This window comes from Oncorhynchus masou, chromosome 29 (assembly GCF_036934945.1).
Source record: "Oncorhynchus masou masou isolate Uvic2021 chromosome 29, UVic_Omas_1.1, whole genome shotgun sequence".
Lineage (NCBI taxonomy): Eukaryota > Metazoa > Chordata > Actinopteri > Salmoniformes > Salmonidae > Oncorhynchus > Oncorhynchus masou.
The window spans coordinates 4796077-4815894 of NC_088240.1; the positions used below are offsets into that span (position 1 = coordinate 4796077).

The following is a 19818-nucleotide window of genomic DNA, read 5'->3' on the forward strand; positions in this document are numbered from 1 at the left end:
AATGATGCTAATAACCACAGAACGGGACAGGCTGGGTTCTCTCTATAATGATGCTAATTACCACAGAACGGGGACAGGCTGGGTTCTCTCTATAATGATGCTAATTACCACAGAACGGGGACAGGCTGGGTTCTCTCTATAATGATGCTAATAACCACAGAACGGGGACAGGCTTGGTTCTCTCTATATGATGCTAATAACCACAGAACGGGACAGGCTTGGTTCTCTCTATAATGATGCTAATAACCACAGAACGGGGACAGGCTGGGTTCTCTCTATAATGATGCTAATAACCACAGAATGGGACAGGTTGGGTTCTCTTTATATGATGCTAATTTCCACAGAACGGGGACAGGCTGGGTTCTCTCTATATGATGCTAATAACCACAGAACGGGACAGGCTTGGTTCTCTCTATAATGATGCTAATAACCACAGAATGGGACAGGCTTGGTTCTCTCTATAATGATGCTAATAACCACAGAACGGGACAGGCTTGGTTCTCTCTATAATGATGCTAATAACCACAGAACGGGACAGGCTTGGTTCTCTCTATATGATGCTAATAACCACAGAACAGGGACAGGCTGGGTTCTCTCTATATGATGCTAACACAGTCATCAGTCAGTATCGCTGTCATTCAACACAGTCATCAGTCAGTATCCCTGTCATTCAACACAGTCAGGGAGGAAATTCATGTTTACAGTAACAGTGTACCAGGCTGACTCTCCTCTATGTGTTTACAGTAACAGTGTACCAGGCTGACTGTTCTCTATGTGTTTACAGTAAAGGTGTACCAGGCAGACTGTTCTCTATGTGTTTACAGTAACAGAGTACCAGGCTGACTGTTCTCTATGTGTTTACAGTAACAGTGTACCAGGCTGACTGTTCTCTATGTGTTTACAGTAACAGAGTACCAGGCTGACTGTTCTCTATGTGTTTACAGTAACAGAGTACCAGGCTGACTGCTCTCTATGTGTTTACAGTAACAGAGTACCAGGCTGACTGCTCTCTATGTGTTTACAGTAACAGAGTACCAGGCTGACTGTTCTCTATGTGTTTACAGTAACAGAGTACCAGGCTGACTGCTCTCTATGTGTTTACAGTAACAGAGTACCAGGCTGACTGCTCTCTATGTGTTTACAGTAACAGTGTACCAGGCTGACTGTTCTCTATGTGTTTACAGTAACAGTGTACCAGGCTGACTGTTCTCTATGTGTTTACAGTATAGGTGTACCAGGCTGACTGTTCTCTATCATTACATTTACATTTAAGTCATTTAGCAGACGCTCTTATCCAGAGCGACTTACAAATTGGTGAATTCACCTTCTGACATCCAGTGGAACAGCCACTTTACAATAGTGCATCTAAATCATTAAGGGGGGGGTGGTGAGAGGATTACTTATCCTATCCTAGGTATTCCTTGAAGAGGTGGGGTTTCAGGTGTCTCCGGAAGGTGGTGATTGACTCCGCTGTCCTGGCGTCGTGAGGGAGTTTGTTCCACCATTGGGGGGCCAGAGCAGCGAACAGTTTTGACTGGGCTGAGCGGGAACTGTACTTCCTCAATGGTAGGGAGGCGAGCAGGCCAGAGGTGGATGAACGCAGTGCCCTTGCTTGGGTGTAGGGCCTGATCAGAGCCTGGAGGTACTGCGGTGCCGTTCCCCTCACAGCTCCGTAGGCAAGCACCATGGTCTTGTAGCGGATGCGAGCTTCAACTGGAAGCCAGTGGAGAGAGCGGAGGAGCGGGGTGACGTGAGAGAACTTGGGAAGGTTGAACACCAGACGGGCTGCGGCGTTCTGGATGAGTTGTAGGGGTTTAATGGCACAGGCAGGGGAGCCCAGCCAGCAGCGAGTTGCAGTAATCCAGACGGGAGATGACAAGTGCCTGGATTAGGACCTGCGCCGCTTCCTGTGTGAGGCAGGGTCGTACTCTGCGGATGTTGTAGAGCATGAACCTACAGGAACGGGCCACCGCCATGATGTTGGTTGAGAACGACAGGGTGTTGTCCAGGATCACGCCAAGGTTCTTAGCGCTCTGGGAGGAGGACACAATGGAGTTGTCAACCGTGATGGCGAGATCATGGAACGGGCAGTCCTTCCCCGGGAGGAAGAGCAGCTCCGTCTTGCCGAGGTTCAGCTTGAGGTGGTGATCCGTCATCCACACTGATATGTCTGCCAGACATGCAGAGATGCGATTCGCCACCTGGTCATCAGAAGGGGGAAAGGAGAAGATTAATTGTGTGTCGTCTGCATAGCAATGATAGGAGAGACCATGTGAGGTTATGACAGAGCCAAGTGACTTGGTGTATAGCGAGAATAGGAGAGGGCCTAGAACAGAGCCCTGGGGGACACCAGTGGTGAGAGCGCGTGGCGAGGAGACAGATTCTCGCCACGCCACCTGGTAGGAGCGACCTGTCAGGTAGGACGCAATCCAAGCGTGGGCCGCGCCGGAGATGCCCAACTCGGAGAGGGTGGAGAGCAGGATCTGATGGTTCACAGTATCGAAGGCAGCCGATAGGTCTAGAAGGATGAGAGCAGAGGAGAGAGAGTTAGCTTTAGCAGTGCGGAGCGCCTCCGTGATGCAGAGAAGAGCAGTCTCAGTTGAATGGCTAGTCTTGAAACCTGACTGATTTGGATCAAGAAGGTCATTCTGAGAGAGATAGCGGGAGAGCTGGCCAAGGACGGCACGTTCAAGAGTTTTGGAGAGAAAAGAAAGAAGGGATACTGGTCTGTAGTTGTTGACATCGGAGGGATCGAGTGTAGGTTTCTTCAGAAGGGGTGCAACTCTCGCTCTCTTGAAGACGGAAGGGACGTAGCCAGCGGTCAGGGATGAGTTGATGAGCGAGGTGAGGTAAGGGAGAAGGTCCCCGGAAATGGTCTGGAGGAGAGAGGAGGGGATAGGGTCGAGCGGGCAGGTTGTTGGGCGGCCGGCCGTCACAAGAAGCGAGATTTCATCTGGAGAGAGAGGGGAGAAAGAGGTCAGAGCACAGGGTAGGGCAGTGTGAGCAGAACCAGCGGTGTCGTTTGACTTAGCAAACGAGGATCGGATGTCGTCGACCTTCTTTTCAAAATGGTTGACGAAGTCATCTGCAGAGAGGGAGGAGGGGGGAGGGGGAGGAGGATTCAGGAGGGAGGAGAAGGTGGCAAAGAGCTTCCTAGGGTTAGAGGCAGATGCTTGGAATTTAGAGTGGTAGAAAGTGGCTTTAGCAGCAGAGACAGAGGAGGAAAATGTAGAGAGGAGGGAGTGAAAGGATGCCAGGTCCGCAGGGAGGCGAGTTTTCCTCCATTTCCGCTCGGCTGCCCGGAGCTCTGTTCTGTGAGCTCGCAATGAGTCATCGAGCCACGGAGCGGGAGGGGAGGACCGAGCCGGCCTGGAGGATAGGGGACATAGAGAGTCAAAGGATGCAGAAAGGGAAGAGAGGAGGGTTGAGGAGGCAGAGTCAGGAGAAAGGTTGGAGAAGGTATGAGCAGAGGGAAGAGATGAAAGGATGGAAGAGGAAAGAGTAGCGGGGGAGAGAGAGCGAAGGTTGGGACGGCGCGATACCATCCGAGTAGGGGCAGTGTGGGAAGTGTTGGATGAGAGCGAGAGGGAAAAGGATACAAGGTAGTGGTCGGAGACTTGGAGGGGAGTTGCAGTGAGGTTAGTGGAAGAACAGCATCTAGTAAAGATGAGGTCGAGCGTATTGCCTGCCTTGTGAGTAGGGGGGAAGGTGAGAGGGTGAGGTCAAAAGAGGAGAGGAGTGGAAAGAAGGAGGCAGAGAGGAATGAGTCAAAGGTAGACGTGGGGAGGTTAAAGTCGCCCAGGACTGTGAGAGGTGAGCCGTCCTCAGGAAAGGAGCTTATCAAGGCATCAAGCTCATTGATGAACTCTCCGAGGGAACCTGGAGGGCGATAAATGATAAGAATGTTAAGCTTGAAAGGGCTGGTAACTGTGACAGCATGGAATTCAAAGGAGGCGATAGATAGATGGGTAAGGGGAGAGAGAGAATGACCACTTGGGAGAGATGAGGATCCCGGTGCCACCACCCCGCTGACCAGAAGCTCTCGGGGTGTGCGAGAACACGTGGGCGGACGAAGAGAGAGCAGTAGGAGTAGCAGTGTTATCTGTGGTGATCCATGTTTCCGTCAGTGCCAGGAAGTCGAGGGACTGGAGGGAGGCATAGGCTGAGATGAACTCTGCCTTGTTGGCCGCAGATCGGCAGTTCCAGAGGCTACCGGAGACCAGGAACTCCACGTGTTTACAGTAACAGAGTACCAGGCTGACTGCTCTCTATGTGTTTACAGTAACAGAGTACCAGGCTGACTGCTCTCTATGTGTTTACAGTAACAGTGTACCAGGCTGACTGTTCTCTATGTGTTTACAGTAACAGTGTACCAGGCTGACTGTTCTCTATGTGTTTACAGTATAGGTGTACCAGGCTGACTGTTCTCTATCATTACATTTACATTTAAGTCATTTAGCAGACGCTCTTATCCAGAGCGACTTACAAATTGGTGAATTCACCTTCTGACATCCAGTGGAACAGCCACTTTACAATAGTGCATCTAAATCATTAAGGGGGGGGGGGTGGTGAGAAGGATTACTTATCCTATCCTAGGTATTCCTTGAAGAGGTGGGGTTTCAGGTGTCTCCGGAAGGTGGTGATTGACTCCGCTGTCCTGGCGTCGTGAGGGAGTTTGTTCCACCATTGGGGGGCCAGAGCAGCGAACAGTTTTGACTGGGCTGAGCGGGAACTGTACTTCCTCAATGGTAGGGAGGCGAGCAGGCCAGAGGTGGATGAACGCAGTGCCCTTGCTTGGGTGTAGGGCCTGATCAGAGCCTGGAGGTACTGCGGTGCCGTTCCCCTCACAGCTCCGTAGGCAAGCACCATGGTCTTGTAGCGGATGCGAGCTTCAACTGGAAGCCAGTGGAGAGAGCGGAGGAGCGGGGTGACGTGAGAGAACTTGGGAAGGTTGAACACCAGACGGGCTGCGGCGTTCTGGATGAGTTGTAGGGGTTTAATGGCACAGGCAGGGAGCCCAGCCAGCAGCGAGTTGCAGTAATCCAGACGGGAGATGACAAGTGCCTGGATTAGGACCTGCGCCGCTTCCTGTGTGAGGCAGGGTCGTACTCTGCGGATGTTGTAGAGCATGAACCTACAGGAACGGGCCACCGCCATGATGTTGGTTGAGAACGACAGGGTGTTGTCCAGGATCACGCCAAGGTTCTTAGCGCTCTGGGAGGAGGACACAATGGAGTTGTCAACCGTGATGGCGAGATCATGGAACGGGCAGTCCTTCCCGGGAGGAAGAGCAGCTCCGTCTTGCCGAGGTTCAGCTTGAGGTGGTGATCCGTCATCCACACTGATATGTCTGCCAGACATGCAGAGATGCGGTCGCCACCTGGTCATCAGAAGGGGAAAGGAGAAGATTAATTGTGTGTCGTCTGCATAGCAATGATAGGAGAGACCATGTGAGGTTATGACAGAGCCAAGTGACTTGGTGTATAGCGAGAATAGGAGAGGGCCTAGAACAGAGCCCTGGGGACACCAGTGGTGAGAGCGCGTGGCGAGGAGACAGATTCTCGCCACGCCACCTGGTAGGAGCGACCTGTCAGGTAGGACGCAATCCAAGCGTGGGCCGCGCCGGAGATGCCCAACTCGGAGAGGGTGGAGAGCAGGATCTGATGGTTCACAGTATCGAAGGCAGCCGATAGGTCTAGAAGGATGAGAGCAGAGGAGAGAGAGTTAGCTTTAGCAGTGCGGAGCGCCTCCGTGATGCAGAGAAGAGCAGTCTCAGTTGAATGGCTAGTCTTGAAACCTGACTGATTTGGATCAAGAAGGTCATTCTGAGAGAGATAGCGGGAGAGCTGGCCAAGGACGGCACGTTCAAGAGTTTTGGAGAGAAAGAAAAAGAAGGGATACTGGTCTGTAGTTGTTGACATCGGAGGGATCGAGTGTAGGTTTCTTCAGAAGGGGTGCAACTCGCTCTCTTGAAGACGGAAGGGACGTAGCCAGCGGTCAGGGATGAGTTGATGAGCGAGGTGAGGTAAGGGAGAAGGTCCCCGGAAATGGTCTGGAGGAGAGAGGAGGGGATAGGGTCGAGCGGGCAGGTTGTTGGGCGGCCGGCCGTCACAAGCGAGATTTCATCTGGAGAGAGAGGGGAGAAGAGGTCAGAGCACAGGGTAGGGCAGTGTGAGCAGAACCAGCGGTGTCGTTTGACTTAGCAAACGAGGATCGGATGTCGTCGACCTTCTTTTCAAAATGGTTGACGAAGTCATCTGCAGAGAGGGAGGAGGGGGGAGGGGGAGGAGGATTCAGGAGGGAGGAGAAGGTGGCAAAGAGCTTCCTAGGGTTAGAGGCAGATGCTTGGAATTTAGAGTGGTAGAAAGTGGCTTTAGCAGCAGAGACAGAGGAGGAAAATGTAGAGAGGAGGGAGTGAAAGGATGCCAGGTCCGCAGGGAGGCGAGTTTTCCTCCATTTCCGCTCGGCTGCCCGGAGCTCTGTTCTGTGAGCTCGCAATGAGTCATCGAGCCACGGAGCGGGAGGGGAGGACCGAGCCGGCCTGGAGGATAGGGGACATAGAGAGTCAAAGGATGCAGAAAGGGAAGAGAGGAGGGTTGAGGAGGCAGAGTCAGGAGAAAGGTTGGAGAAGGTATGAGCAGAGGAAGAGATGAAAGGATGGAAGAGGAAAGAGTAGCGGGGGAGAGAGAGCGAAGGTTGGGACGGCGCGATACCATCCGAGTAGGGGCAGTGTGGGAAGTGTTGGATGAGAGCGAGAGGGAAAAGGATACAAGGTAGTGGTCGGAGACTTGGAGGGGAGTTGCAGTGAGGTTAGTGGAAGAACAGCATCTAGTAAAGATGAGGTCGAGCGTATTGCCTGCCTTGTGAGTAGGGGGAAGGTGAGAGGGTGAGGTCAAAAGAGGAGAGGAGTGGAAAGAAGGAGGCAGAGAGGAATGAGTCAAAGGTAGACGTGGGGAGGTTAAAGTCGCCCAGGACTGTGAGAGGTGAGCCGTCCTCAGGAAAGGAGCTTATCAAGGCATCAAGCTCATTGATGAACTCTCCGAGGAACCTGGAGGGGCGATAAATGATAAGAATGTTAAGCTTGAAAGGGCTGGTAACTGTGACAGCATGGAATTCAAAGGAGGCGATAGATAGATGGGTAAGGGAGAGAGAGAGAATGACCACTTGGGAGAGATGAGGATCCCGGTGCCACCACCCCGCTGACCAGAAGCTCTCGGGGTGTGCGAGAACACGTGGGCGGACGAAGAGAGAGCAGTAGGAGTAGCAGTGTTATCTGTGGTGATCCATGTTTCCGTCAGTGCCAGGAAGTCGAGGGACTGGAGGGAGGCATAGGCTGAGATGAACTCTGCCTTGTTGGCCGCAGATCGGCAGTTCCAGAGGCTACCGGAGACCAGGAACTCCACGTGGGTCGTAGATAGCAGCAGGTCTCAGTACAGTATGTATAGATAGCAGCAGGTCTCAGTACAGTATAGATAGATAGCAGGTCTGGTCTCAGTACAGTATAGATAGATAGCAGCAGGTCTCAGTACAGTATAGATAGATAGCAGCAGGTCTCAGTACAGTATGTATAGATAGCAGCAGGTCTCAGTACAGTATAGATAGATAGCAGCAGGTCTCAGTACAGTATAGATAGATAGCAGCAGGTCTCAGTACAGTATAGATAGATAGCAGCAGGTCTCAGTACAGTATGTATAGATAACAGCAGGTCTCAGTACAGTATAGATAGATAGCAGCAGGTCTCAGTACAGTATAGATAGATAGCAGCAGGTCTCAGTACAGTATGTATAGATAGCAGCAGGTCTCAGTACAGTATGTATAGATAGCAGCAGGTCTCAGTACAGTATAGATAGATAGCAGCAGGTCTCAGTACAGTATAGATAGATAGCAGCAGGTCTCAGTACAGTATAGATAGATAGCAGCAGGTCTCAGTACAGTATGTATAGATAGCAGCAGGTCTCAGTACAGTATAGATAGATAGCAGCAGGTCTCAGTACAGTATAGATAGATAGCAGCAGGTCTCAGTACAGTATAGATAGATAGCAGCAGGTCTCAGTACAGTATGTATAGATAGCAGCAGGTCTCAGTACAGTATAGATAGATAGCTGCAGGTCTCAGGACAGTATAGATAGATAGCAGCAGGTCTCAGTACAGTATAGATAGATAGCAGCAGGTCTCAGTACAGTATAGATAGATAGCAGCAGGTCTCAGTACAGTATGTATAGATAGCAGCAGGTCTCAGTACAGTATAGATAGATAGCAGCAGGTCTCAGGACAGTATAGATAGATAGCAGCAGGTCTCAGTACAGTATAGATAGATAGCAGCAGGTCTCAGTACAGTATAGATAGATAGCAGCAGGTCTCAGTACAGTATAGATAGATAGCAGCAGGTCTCAGTACAGTATAGATAGATAGCAGGTCTGGTCTCAGTACAGTATGTATAGATAGCAGCAGGTCTCAGTACAGTATAGATAGAGAGCAGCAGGTCTCAGTACAGTATAGATAGATAGCAGCAGGTCTCAGTACAGTATGTATAGATAGCAGCAGGTCTCAGTACAGTATGTATAGATAGCAGCAGGTCTCAGTACAGTATGTATAGATAGCAGCAGGTCTCAGTACAGTATAGATAGATAGCAGCAGGTCTCAGTACAGTATAGATAGATAGCAGCAGGTCTCAGTACAGTATAGATAGATAGCAGCAGGTCTCAGTACAGTATAGATAGATAGCAGCAGGTCTCATTACAGTATAGATAGATAGCAGCAGGTCTCAGTACAGTATAGATAGATAGCAGCAGGTCTCAGTACAGTATAGATAGATAGCAGCAGGTCTCAGTACAGTATAGATAGATAGCAGCAGGTCTCAGTACAGTATGTATAGAAAGCAGCAGGTCTCAGTACAGTGTAGATAGATAGCAGCAGGTCTCATTACAGTATGTATAGATAGCAGCAGGTCTCAGTACAGTATAGATAGATAGCAGCAGGTCTCAGTACAGTATAGATAGATAGCAGCAGGTCTCAGTACAGTTTGTATAGATAGCAGCAGGTCTCAGTACAGTATAGATAGATAGCAGCAGGTCTCAGGACAGTATAGATAGATAGCAGCAGGTCTCAGTACAGTATGTATAGATAGCAGCAGGTCTCAGTACAGTATAGATAGATAGCAGGTCTGGTCTCAGTACAGTATAGATAGATAGCAGCAGGTCTCAGTACAGTATAGATAGATAGCATCTGGAGCTCCTATTGCGTGTGAATGCAGGCGTGAATATATTCATCCCCATGCTGGTGTTTATATCTGTGAGTGTAAAGCCCTTGTACCCCATGCCATCCCCCACGCCCCCAGCCTGAACCCCCCCCCCCCACCCCCAGCCTGACCCCAGAGGATCACAGAACAGGTTGTCGAAACATTTGTAACATTTGGCGAAAGCAAATCTCAGGCTGCTGTTAAAGAGGAGCTGACACCTCTAAAACAAATCCCTCTGCGCCCCTCAAACACCTCAATCCCCTTCCCAGACCCCCTTTCTTTACCCCTTCACACACACACACACACACACACACACACACACCTCGCAGCGAACCAACCACAACCCCTCACAACCTCCAACAAATCCCCTTTCTCTTTTCCCAGCCAGACTGGTCCGCTGTAATAATGGCTAAAGCCCAATGAGTTCCATTCAATTTGTCCTGCCGTCTAAAGGAGATTGTAAGCTTTCCATTTGCAGTTGTGTTATAGTAGCCATGGGAGGCTCTGTGGTGTTAGGACTTAATTACCTCCTAATAGCTGTAGGGATAAAGCCCCCCCCCGCCCCCCAGTCCAGTCCGTACACCCCACTCTCAGTCCCCAGCCCGTATACCCCAACGCCCCAACATCCCCCTCTCCGTCCCCAGCATGTACACTTCAACACCCCACTCCCACTACCCAGCCCCTACACCCCTACACCCCACTCCCACTACCCAGCCCCTACACCCCTACACCCCACTCCCACTACCCAGCCCCTACACCACTACACCCCACTACCCAGCCCCTTACTCCCTACCCAGCCCCTACACCCCACTCCCCACTCCACTACCCAACCCCTACACCCCAACACCCCACTTTCACTACCCAGCCCCTACACCCCTACACCCCACTCCCACTACCCAGCCCCTACACCCCAACACCCCACTATCACTACCCAGCCCCTACACCCCACACCCCACTCCTACTACCCAGCCCCTACACCCCTACACCCCAACACCCAGCCCCACACCCCTACACCCCACTCCCACTACCCAGCCCCTACACCCCAACACCCCACTCCCACTACCCAGCCCCTACACCCCAACACCCCACTATCACTACCCAGCCCCTACACCCCTACACCCCACTCCCACTACCCAGCCCCTACACCCCAACACCCAGCCCCAACACCCCAGCCCCACACCCCAGCCCCTACCCAGCCCCAACACCCCACTATCACTACCCAGCCCCTACACCCCCACTACACCCCACTATCACTACCCAGCCCCTACACCCCAACACCCAGCCCCTACACCCCACTCTCACTACCCAGCCCCTACACCCCAACACCCCAGCCCCAACACCCCACACCCACTACCCAGCCCCTACACCCCTACACCCCACTCTCACTACCCAGCCCCTACACCCCAACACCCAGCCCCTACACCCCACTCCCACTACCCAGGCCCGTACAGCCACTGACAGAAAGGAGAGAACGATTTGTCTCCAACCCTGTCATGGTTAATCTGGGTATAAAGAATAGAATTGTGGAGAGAAGTGATATGTGTAGCTGCCTGGAAGACGATGGCCCTAGAATACGATGGCCCTAGAATACGATGGCCCGAGAATACGATGGCCCTAGAATACGATGGCCCTAGAATACGATGGCCCTAGAATTAGATGGCCCGAGAATACGATGGCCCTAGAATACGATGGCCCTAGAATACGATGGCCCTAGAATACGATGGCCCTAGAATACGATGGCCCTAGAATACGATGGCCCGAGAATACGATGGCCCTAGAATACGATGGCCCTAGAATACGATGGCCCTGGAATACGATGGCTCTGGAATATGATGGCTCTGGAATACGATGGCCCTAGAATACGATGGCCCTGGAATACGATGGCCCTAGAATACGATGGCCCTAGAATACGATGGCCCTAGAATTAGATGGCCCGAGAATACGATGGCCCTAGAATACGATGGCCCTAGAATACGATGGCCCTGGAATACGATGGCCCTAGAATACGATGGCCCGAGAATACGATGGCCCTAGAATACAATGGCCCTAGAATACGATGGCCCTAGAATACGATGGCCCTGGAATACGATGGCCCTATCACAGACACATTTATTATTTCTTCCATGGATTTAGAATAATTTTCCTTTTCATTTCTTTCCAAGATCTTGGAAGCAGCATTATTCATGTTTTTCTGTTCATTTGGACACCGCTGGTCAGAACCCCAGACAGAAAGAGAAAGTTCTCTCGCTTTTTTTCAACCTCTTCTCCTTTCTCTCGTTTTTTTTTGTTCTCTTTCTTTTTCTTTTGAAGGCAGATTAGCAGGATTAAGTATGGCTCGCATATGCTGCCCTTCACTATTGGTATTCACCACAGCACAGGCCAACCACCACCCAGAGAGAGAGAGAGAGAGAGAGAGAGAGAGAGAGAGAGAGAGAGAGAGAGAGAGAGAGGGAGAGAGACAGAGAGAGAGAGAGAGAGAGAGAGAGAGAGAGAGAGAGAGAGAGAGAGAGAGAGAGACAGAGAGAGAGAGAGAGAGAGAGAGAGAGAGAGAGAGAGAGAGACAGGGAGAGAGACAGGGAGAGAGACAGGGAGAGAGACAGGGAGAGAGACAGGGAGAGACAGAGAGAGAGAGAGAGAGAGAGAGAGAGAGAGAGAGAGAGAGAGAGAGAGATGTTTAACAAAATCATAATTACTATTACGTAGCCAATCCCTCCGCCTTGGTTTTAATCCTCACCTGTGTTTCCTACCAACCCACACAGCCCCCCCCCCCAGTCCCCCCAAAGCTTCCCAGACCCCACAGCCTCTCGGACGGCGTGGGACATGCTTGTTTACCTTGGAACACCAGGCAGGATTAGCAGATGAATAAATAAGAGATTCTGAAGCGTCTTGTAAGGCCACATGTCTTCTCTGCAGCCTCCCGTCGTTGTCATTAGCATTGTAAAGTTAGGCCACACACTTGCAGACGACCTGCCAGCACGGGGAGAAAACGGTACAAAATACATAGAAAACAACCATTTTTTTTTAAAGTGAATATTTTTGTGGAAGAGCATAAGTGGTTGACAAACTAACAGCTGCGTTCTCCTGTCCTCTGAAGTGACAGAAACATCATTATCTCAGAAGTGTAATGTGCTGAGGACAGAGGGCCAACAGAACCACTACGGAGAATTAGAGCTTTGCTCGCCACACGAGGGAAAGTCACTCAGCGCAGACAGGGAGGACAATTTACCTGAAGGTGTTAAAAGCTTTCCAATCAAGCAACTTGGTTTAGAGAGCCGCAGTAGACGAGAGTCATCTCTGTACTCTGAAGACCCTTTGGCTCATGGGCCTAACCACCTGTTGACGAGTCAATTCTCTCTACATTGTTATCATCGTTCTATTTTACACACCTAGTCTGTTAAATGAAAATGTGAAAATTGTTCTCTGGCTGTGAGCTGTAACTGCATCGTGGGAGTTTTGCAATGGGCTGATGCCAAATTCGACAACTATTCAGGTGTTCCCTAATTGGGCACAGATGTCAATTCAATGTCTTTTTTAACCTTGGTTTCAACGTAATTTCATTGAAATGACATGGTAACAACATCGATTCAACCAGTGTGTGCCCAGTGGGTTGTAACTGTGCTGCAATGAGGGCACCATTAGTACCCCCCCCCAAATAATGTTCAATATGAGAGAGAACGAGGTCTAATGTTAAAACCTGAAGCCCCTTTGTGGTAGTTTTGTAAAAGTAGTTGAAAGTTAGACGTTCTCTTCCCCCATCTTTTTTTTATTGCCCAACATCATTACTCCATAAACAGTATCTCTGATGGTGGGTTGTGACTTGTGACAGCCCCGCAGCTGACATTACCTAATGATATACTCATCCCCAGCTGACATTACCTAATGATATGGGGGGGGGTAACCACAAACATTAGCCCATTTCTGTGTCTGTAGTCCCTATGATTCCAAAACCAGACAGTCTCTGCGTGTATTAGGCAACCATTGGCTTCTCTAACAAGTGAGATTATGGGAATGTCTAATGAAGGTACCATTCGCCCAGTAACTGCACTCCCCTGTTTTTAAAATGCCACTTCTCCACAAACCCGCCACTTATCCGTTCTAATTAGCATAATCTTATTTAGTGTGAGTAAATAAGCAAACAGACGGGACAAACGCGAGGAGAAAAACAGCAAAACAACACAATAAGTAGCCTAGTTTAATGAAAAGAAAAGAGAAAAACAGCAAAAGTATGCAAATGACGACCTTGATTCTGCGATATCTTTTTTTTTTTTTGCGGAGCTTCCCTTCGCATTGACTGATGCTGCCATTTATTACACGAGGCCGTGAGAACACCGTACGCAGGCGCGTTGCATGCAGGGTGCATATTCTGCAAGGTACCGTATCATCTGCTTGTTGATTCCCCGTTCGCTAAATCCTTGGAGCACGCACACAAACCTAGTTCTTGTAGGGACCCACTTGCATCACGGGTGTCCTGTCTTGGGGACCCACTGGTCACTGGATGAATGAAGGCCTGGTCCTACTCATATAACCTACTAGCCACAATATGGTTCACTTATATTTGTTTACTTGTACTGTCAGGATTTGTTCTTCATCGAACTACGTTAATAAAGAAACTAGGCCATATCTCAGTTAACTGAACATATGGTCTGTAGGTGTTTTTAATTAAATGGTTTTGCAAAGACGAAGGAAATTCGTATGACACATGAAAAGCAACAGATACAGTGTTGTCAGTGATCACTTACTCTGCACCGTGAGCAAAAAAAATACTTCATACAGAATGCGTGAGTATTGGATTGTTACAGAAGGTTCGTTGAATTATAGTTGGTCTCAACGTGTGCATTTACACTCATTTAAAGTGGGGTCACAAAATACCACAGCTTAATATAATACTTTCGTCATGCAATTCCATATAACTGCACAGTAGCTACATTATTGACTTATTTTACATTATAATAGGGTCAGTTTACTATCGTGACAGTATTGTACTATACAGCATAGTTAGGTTATATTATTGTCAACACGGTCTTACTGCCGACATTTGTCACTAAGGATTTATTTAAATAAATAGGGATAGCTAAACAATAAATAACACTATTATTATTATCATTATTATTATTATATTATGTACTTCATGTTTCATGCTTTTTCCTCTAATTTATGACTTGTTCCATATTTCTTGGACAATGACCTTGTCAACTTCAGTTATGTCAGAGCGCCAGAGAGTCTCTTGTTTTCTCTCTTCTACCGACTGGCCACACAAAAAAAGGCCTGCACTGATGAGAGTCCATATTGGACCCATTGAAATGTTACTGATCGTAACCGTTAAAAACAATTTTGCACGCTTCATTTATTAACGTTAACGTGCACTTTAACGGCTTGAGTCTTGGCTCACGCCGTCAGCTGTTGGTTGCTCAAGGGGTCGTCAGGTTAAAACAATAAGCACCCGCATTAACTCAAACCGTAATCAGCGCCTTTAAATGGGCGCGGGCGGAGTGTGTGTGTTGTGTTGTGTGTTTAACGACAGAAGACTCGCATATCGCACCACAAAGCTTAATCATTATTCGTTGATTAAAGAGCCTGCATTAGTTTGTAATATTGCTTTAATTTCACAGCAAAAAAAACTAAATATTATCGAAGTGTCCTGTCAAATTATGATAATGTTTATTATTATATCTTCTGAGAAATTATAGCATTTCGTTTAGAAAACGAACAAGCAAAACAAATCATCTTAAATGTTGGCTAATTAAAAGTAAAAAAAAAAAATGTTTCATCAGTCGGCTACTCATAATGAAAAGTTGCATTAATTTACAGTTATCGAATATTGTCTTTGAACATCCTCGTGTATTGTTTCTTTCCCATAACATGGATTAGGACATCTGGATTGGTGAAAACATTACGATGATATCGGGGAGTTACATCAACATTCAGTCAGGTATCATATAAATACTACAGGATGATATCGGGGAGTTAAATCAACATTCAGTCAGGTATCTTATATAAATACTACAGGATGATATCGGGGAGTTATATCAACATTCAGTCAGGTATCTTATATAAATACTACAGGATGATATCGGGGAGTTATATCAACATTCAGTCAGGTATCTTATATAAATACTACAGGATGATATCGGGGAGTTATATCAACATCCAGTCAGGTATCTTATATAAATACTACACGATGACATCGCGAAAGTGTAAATATTAAGAAATAAATAATAAATAATTTGTCTGCAAGGAAAAAAACAAATAGGCTAAGAAACGTTCCATTCATTGACGTAAAGCCTACGTTTTTATTTGATATAATTAAAAGTATTTCCTGATCTGGTGGTCAATACGTTTTTGTGTGTTGTTTTTGCTTATACTTCTTTCTTGTCCGTCACTAAAACATCTACATGCCTCAACAATGTCATTCCCTCGCAAGATTCTATATGCAGAGTGTGTCTAATTCATTCTTTTAAACGAAGCTACAATTTCTTTGTAATGACATCAGATTTGAAGAACCCCTAACTCCTCCAAGCCTCCTCCCTCTCCCGGTTCGCAAGCAGCCCATTGGTGGATGACAGGCAGTCGGAAAAGCAATGGCATTGTCCTGGTGACTTGCCCCCCCGTCTGATACTTAAGTCTGCTATAAAACCATGTCATCGTGCTCGTGCATGCCAAATGGGCTGTCAGTTGTGATTGGGGAGTAACAAGTGGATTCAACAGCGACACTTTTCCCTGCACCGAGCTGCGCTCTACATCTCTCGGTATGTTTCACGTCTGCTCTCCGGGATCATATTGATAGTAGGCTTATGGCATTTAGCAAACTGTGATTTCTGTCATAAAAATACAAATCCTAATTTGAGAATGAACTCATGACCATCATGAGTAAAATAACTTTCAAAAGCCTTCTCCTGAACTTTCGTGGATGTATTTGTTAACCTTCTCGTTACTCCAGCATTGAACATTTAATTAGTTTGAAAGTACATTCTTAGGAAATATTCACACGGTTTTAACGTGTAATGCTAGCGTGGTTGTGAAAAAATCTGATTGCTAAATGGTTTGTTTACTTTCCTTCCGTAGACTATTGCGCTGTCTGAATAAACCTGAGCATCATCATGGACTCTGATACCAGCCGAGTGTCTAGCCGACCTTCCTCCCCCGAAGTGCACGATATGTTTCTGCATGCGATGAAGAAGCATATGGTTGGCTTCTCCGGTACTGTCTCGTCCACACAGAGCGACTCTCCACCGGAGATACCCGCGGACATGCGGAGCCTCTCCGACGACGAAGATGATATCACTCTGAAAATGCTGTCAAAGAAGGACCGTAAACTGCTCTCGGAGAACGAGCTGCAGGGGATGCGGCTGAAAATCAACAGCCGGGAGCGGAAGAGGATGCACGACCTCAACATCGCCATGGACGGTCTCCGGGAGGTTATGCCTTACGCGCACGGGCCTTCGGTGCGCAAGCTTTCCAAAATCGCCACTCTCCTCCTGGCGAGAAACTACATCTTGATGCTGAGCAACTCGCTTGAGGAGATGAAGAGACTGGTCAGTGAGATCTATGGCAGCGGACACCACAGCAGCTTCCACCCCTCCGCCTGTGGGACCATGGCGCACACTGGGCCACTGCCCGGCCATCCGACTGTTTCCCACGCCTCCCACCCGGTGCACCACCCACTTCTTCCCCCTGCGGTCTCTACTGCAGCCTCTCTCTCAGCAACGGGTCTTACCTCGATCAGACCCCACCATGGACTCTTGAAGGCGCCCTCGGCCGGTCCGGGCCCCCTGGGCAGCAGTTTCCATCACTGGGGCGCAGGGATGCCCTGTCCGTGCAGCATGTGCCAGGTGCCACCTCCACATGTGTCCGGCATGAGCGCTGTCACCATGTCCAGGCTGACGAGTGACTCCAAATGACTTGGAACACTTGTCATAGAACGAGAGCAGGAGAAAAGTGAAAATAACTTTCGGCTGTAGACGTCACCCTGCATCTTAGTCCATATAAACACATTTTTTTATGTTATTTATCTGTTGCTGAAATTAGCTTTGGATTGAGCCAGCAGAAATTCCCTACTTTATAAAAAACTGGAAGCGCGCTACTAACATAGCATTTTGTAACAGTATATAGCGTAATTAATAAAAGGTGCTTTTAAAGACCCATTTTAATATTCAGTAATGGCCATCAATTCACTGGTTGCAAACCTTTCTTACAATGTGGCTGCCAGGAATATACACAATTCACATGGAATTACTGATGGCTTTTTTAATGTTCTTGATCATTATTTAATGTAATGTTCTTGATCATTATTTAATGTAATGTTCTTGATCATTATTGAACTTTAAGACTAGCCCATTCCGAGACCGAATAAACTAAAAGACACTATTTAGATTTAGCAAACTGGATGAGAGCACAATGGTAATGTAGATTGTAAATATGTAGATTCAGAATTCTGTTTATATAGTACGAGAGATTTTATATCAAGCCTTTTGGTTCATGTTTGGATTGACCCCGTTGTTAGCATGTCTGCTTTCAGCCATGTAGAGCTGGTACCATGTTGCACCTGCTTCTTCCTCTGCCTCTTGTATAATATGTCCCTTCAGTGTTCTCTCTTCGACGTCACTGCCGAGCCTAGATGGCTGTTTTCTTGTGTGTGGCTGTATTTCCATTGTGTGTTGCCACGCATGCCAGTCACCGCACAACACCAAGAACGATCACTTCTGTATGTTTTATATATCAAAAAAAAAGTGCTAAATGATATTTATTTACTTATTTTCAATGGGATTTCAAATGAATCAATGACGATGATTATTTTGGGATTTTAAATGTTAAATAAAACAAGTTTAATGACATATTTTGTTGCCTAATGGTTATTGATGTCATCCTCTTGCAACAAAACACCAACGCATAAAGTTCCACGTAAGTTGTAAGGAAAACATGCACAGGACAAATTACCCCCAATAAGAGCCATTGTAGTCTAAGCGAACGATTTACATAGGTAAACGTCAAATGGGGGATCTAAGCAAAAGCTGAACAGTTTGTTCTATCCTAAATTGTCTATGGCATTTTTGAGACAAGCAGAAACACCTTAGGTTTTAAGCTGTGCGTAGCCTGATAGTGGGTCAACATACACAGTTTTGTAAAAAAAAAAAAAAAAAACTTAGTTTCTTGATTTTCATTTAGCAATTATATAAAATTAATAAATCCTTGCTTCGTTTGGATAACTTGCGATGTAGCTGATAGTCAAAACGAGACGTGATATGATATTAAGAATGAAATGATACAAAGACAATTTACTTATTCCAGTAATAAATACATACAAACCATTCCTTTTCACACAAAAAACCCCACCTTAAACATGACTAATTATTTACAGTGTCCTACCATCCACTACAGATTATAAATAGTTTAAGACATTTTCGATTTGAAATATGGACCAAGGCACACTTCCACATTTTATTTAAACCTAAAGGCCATGTTTAAACAATACGCCTTTAGTAAATTATGTTGTGTACAAAATAATTTGAATTAGAAACACAAATACACTTTAATAGAAGTAGGAATATATTTGGAACAATGACTTACTGCCCCCCCCTTCAATTCAACTAAAGGACAAAGAAATCCACAACGTGTAGATTTTAGTCCAGACTGCTCAACTTTGAGCTCTCACTATTGTTAGCAACGTCATTATAGGCCTACTATAATCCCAGTAGCCTAATTCATAAATCAAATTCAACTTCTCGAACTCTTCTAAGCACTTTGACGTTTAATTTCTTTTATTATCTTTTTGATATTTCGTTTCATAGAATAAAAAAAATATATAAACCACATATAATGGAATTCACTGCAAACTGGGCATTTGGAGTAACAAGCCAGATTCCTTTCGCCATAAATGTTCAGATGTGACATCATGCCTAATGTGTTTTCCATGATTATAAAAAGTTACAAATGTCAGGAACATCGAGGAATAATTTATTATTTCATGGAAGATTCAAGAAAGACTTGCTGAATAGCTCCGCTTTGGTTTATGGTTTCCGGTTGTGGCGGAGGCCCCGACAGGTCACCGAGTTAACACGTCCCTTACAAGTTATGAATCAAGTCAATTAGTCTCACTAATTAGACAAAAACAAATAAATAAAAGTTACATTCGAAGTATATATGAGATTTATCATAATTATTTAAAGGTTACAGTTTTCACCTTCATCTTTTCAGAGCATAACACACTTGTTTGTGACTTTGCCTCTCCTTCAGACGAGCTCATAAGGGTGACTTTTAAACTTTTTTTGGCACCGATTTGATTTGTCCACGCGTGCGGTCACACACAAAGCCCATTTGCTGTCACAACGAGCGTTGTTTGAATTGTTTCGGCATGGATCCAGTTGGACTTCCACATCTCTAGGTTTTTAAATACTTTGATAAGCTGAAAAAGCAAATACCGTCTTGATGAAATGCGGCCACTTGGATATTTGTTCTGAGACTACATGACAGGGGAGGCACTTACCAAGACGTAGAGAAAATGTTTTTGGATTCTTGAGCTATGCAAAATATGCGGGCAAACGATCCCTAAGACATACGAATAAATTCTGGTCTGAAGAATATCT

General features: G+C 46.9%; 1 protein-coding gene across 1 annotated transcript; it reads left to right on the forward strand.

The window, feature by feature from the left end:
• The first annotated feature begins 15904 nt into the window (after nt 1-15904).
• Nucleotides 15905-18069, forward strand: olig2 (oligodendrocyte lineage transcription factor 2). Its single transcript, XM_064947038.1, has 2 exons — nt 15905-15984; nt 16301-18069. Exon 2 carries the CDS (start codon nt 16336-16338, stop codon nt 17134-17136), a length of 801 nt encoding a protein of 266 aa, XP_064803110.1. The 5' UTR covers nt 15905-15984; nt 16301-16335; the 3' UTR covers nt 17137-18069.
• The last annotated feature ends 1749 nt before the right edge of the window (nt 18070-19818 follow it).

What these genes read in the sequence shown, in the direction of transcription:
- olig2 (XM_064947038.1), top strand. Translation starts at nt 16,336, where the DNA reads ATGGACTCTGATACCAGCCGAGTGTCTAGCCGACCTTCCTCCCCCGAA.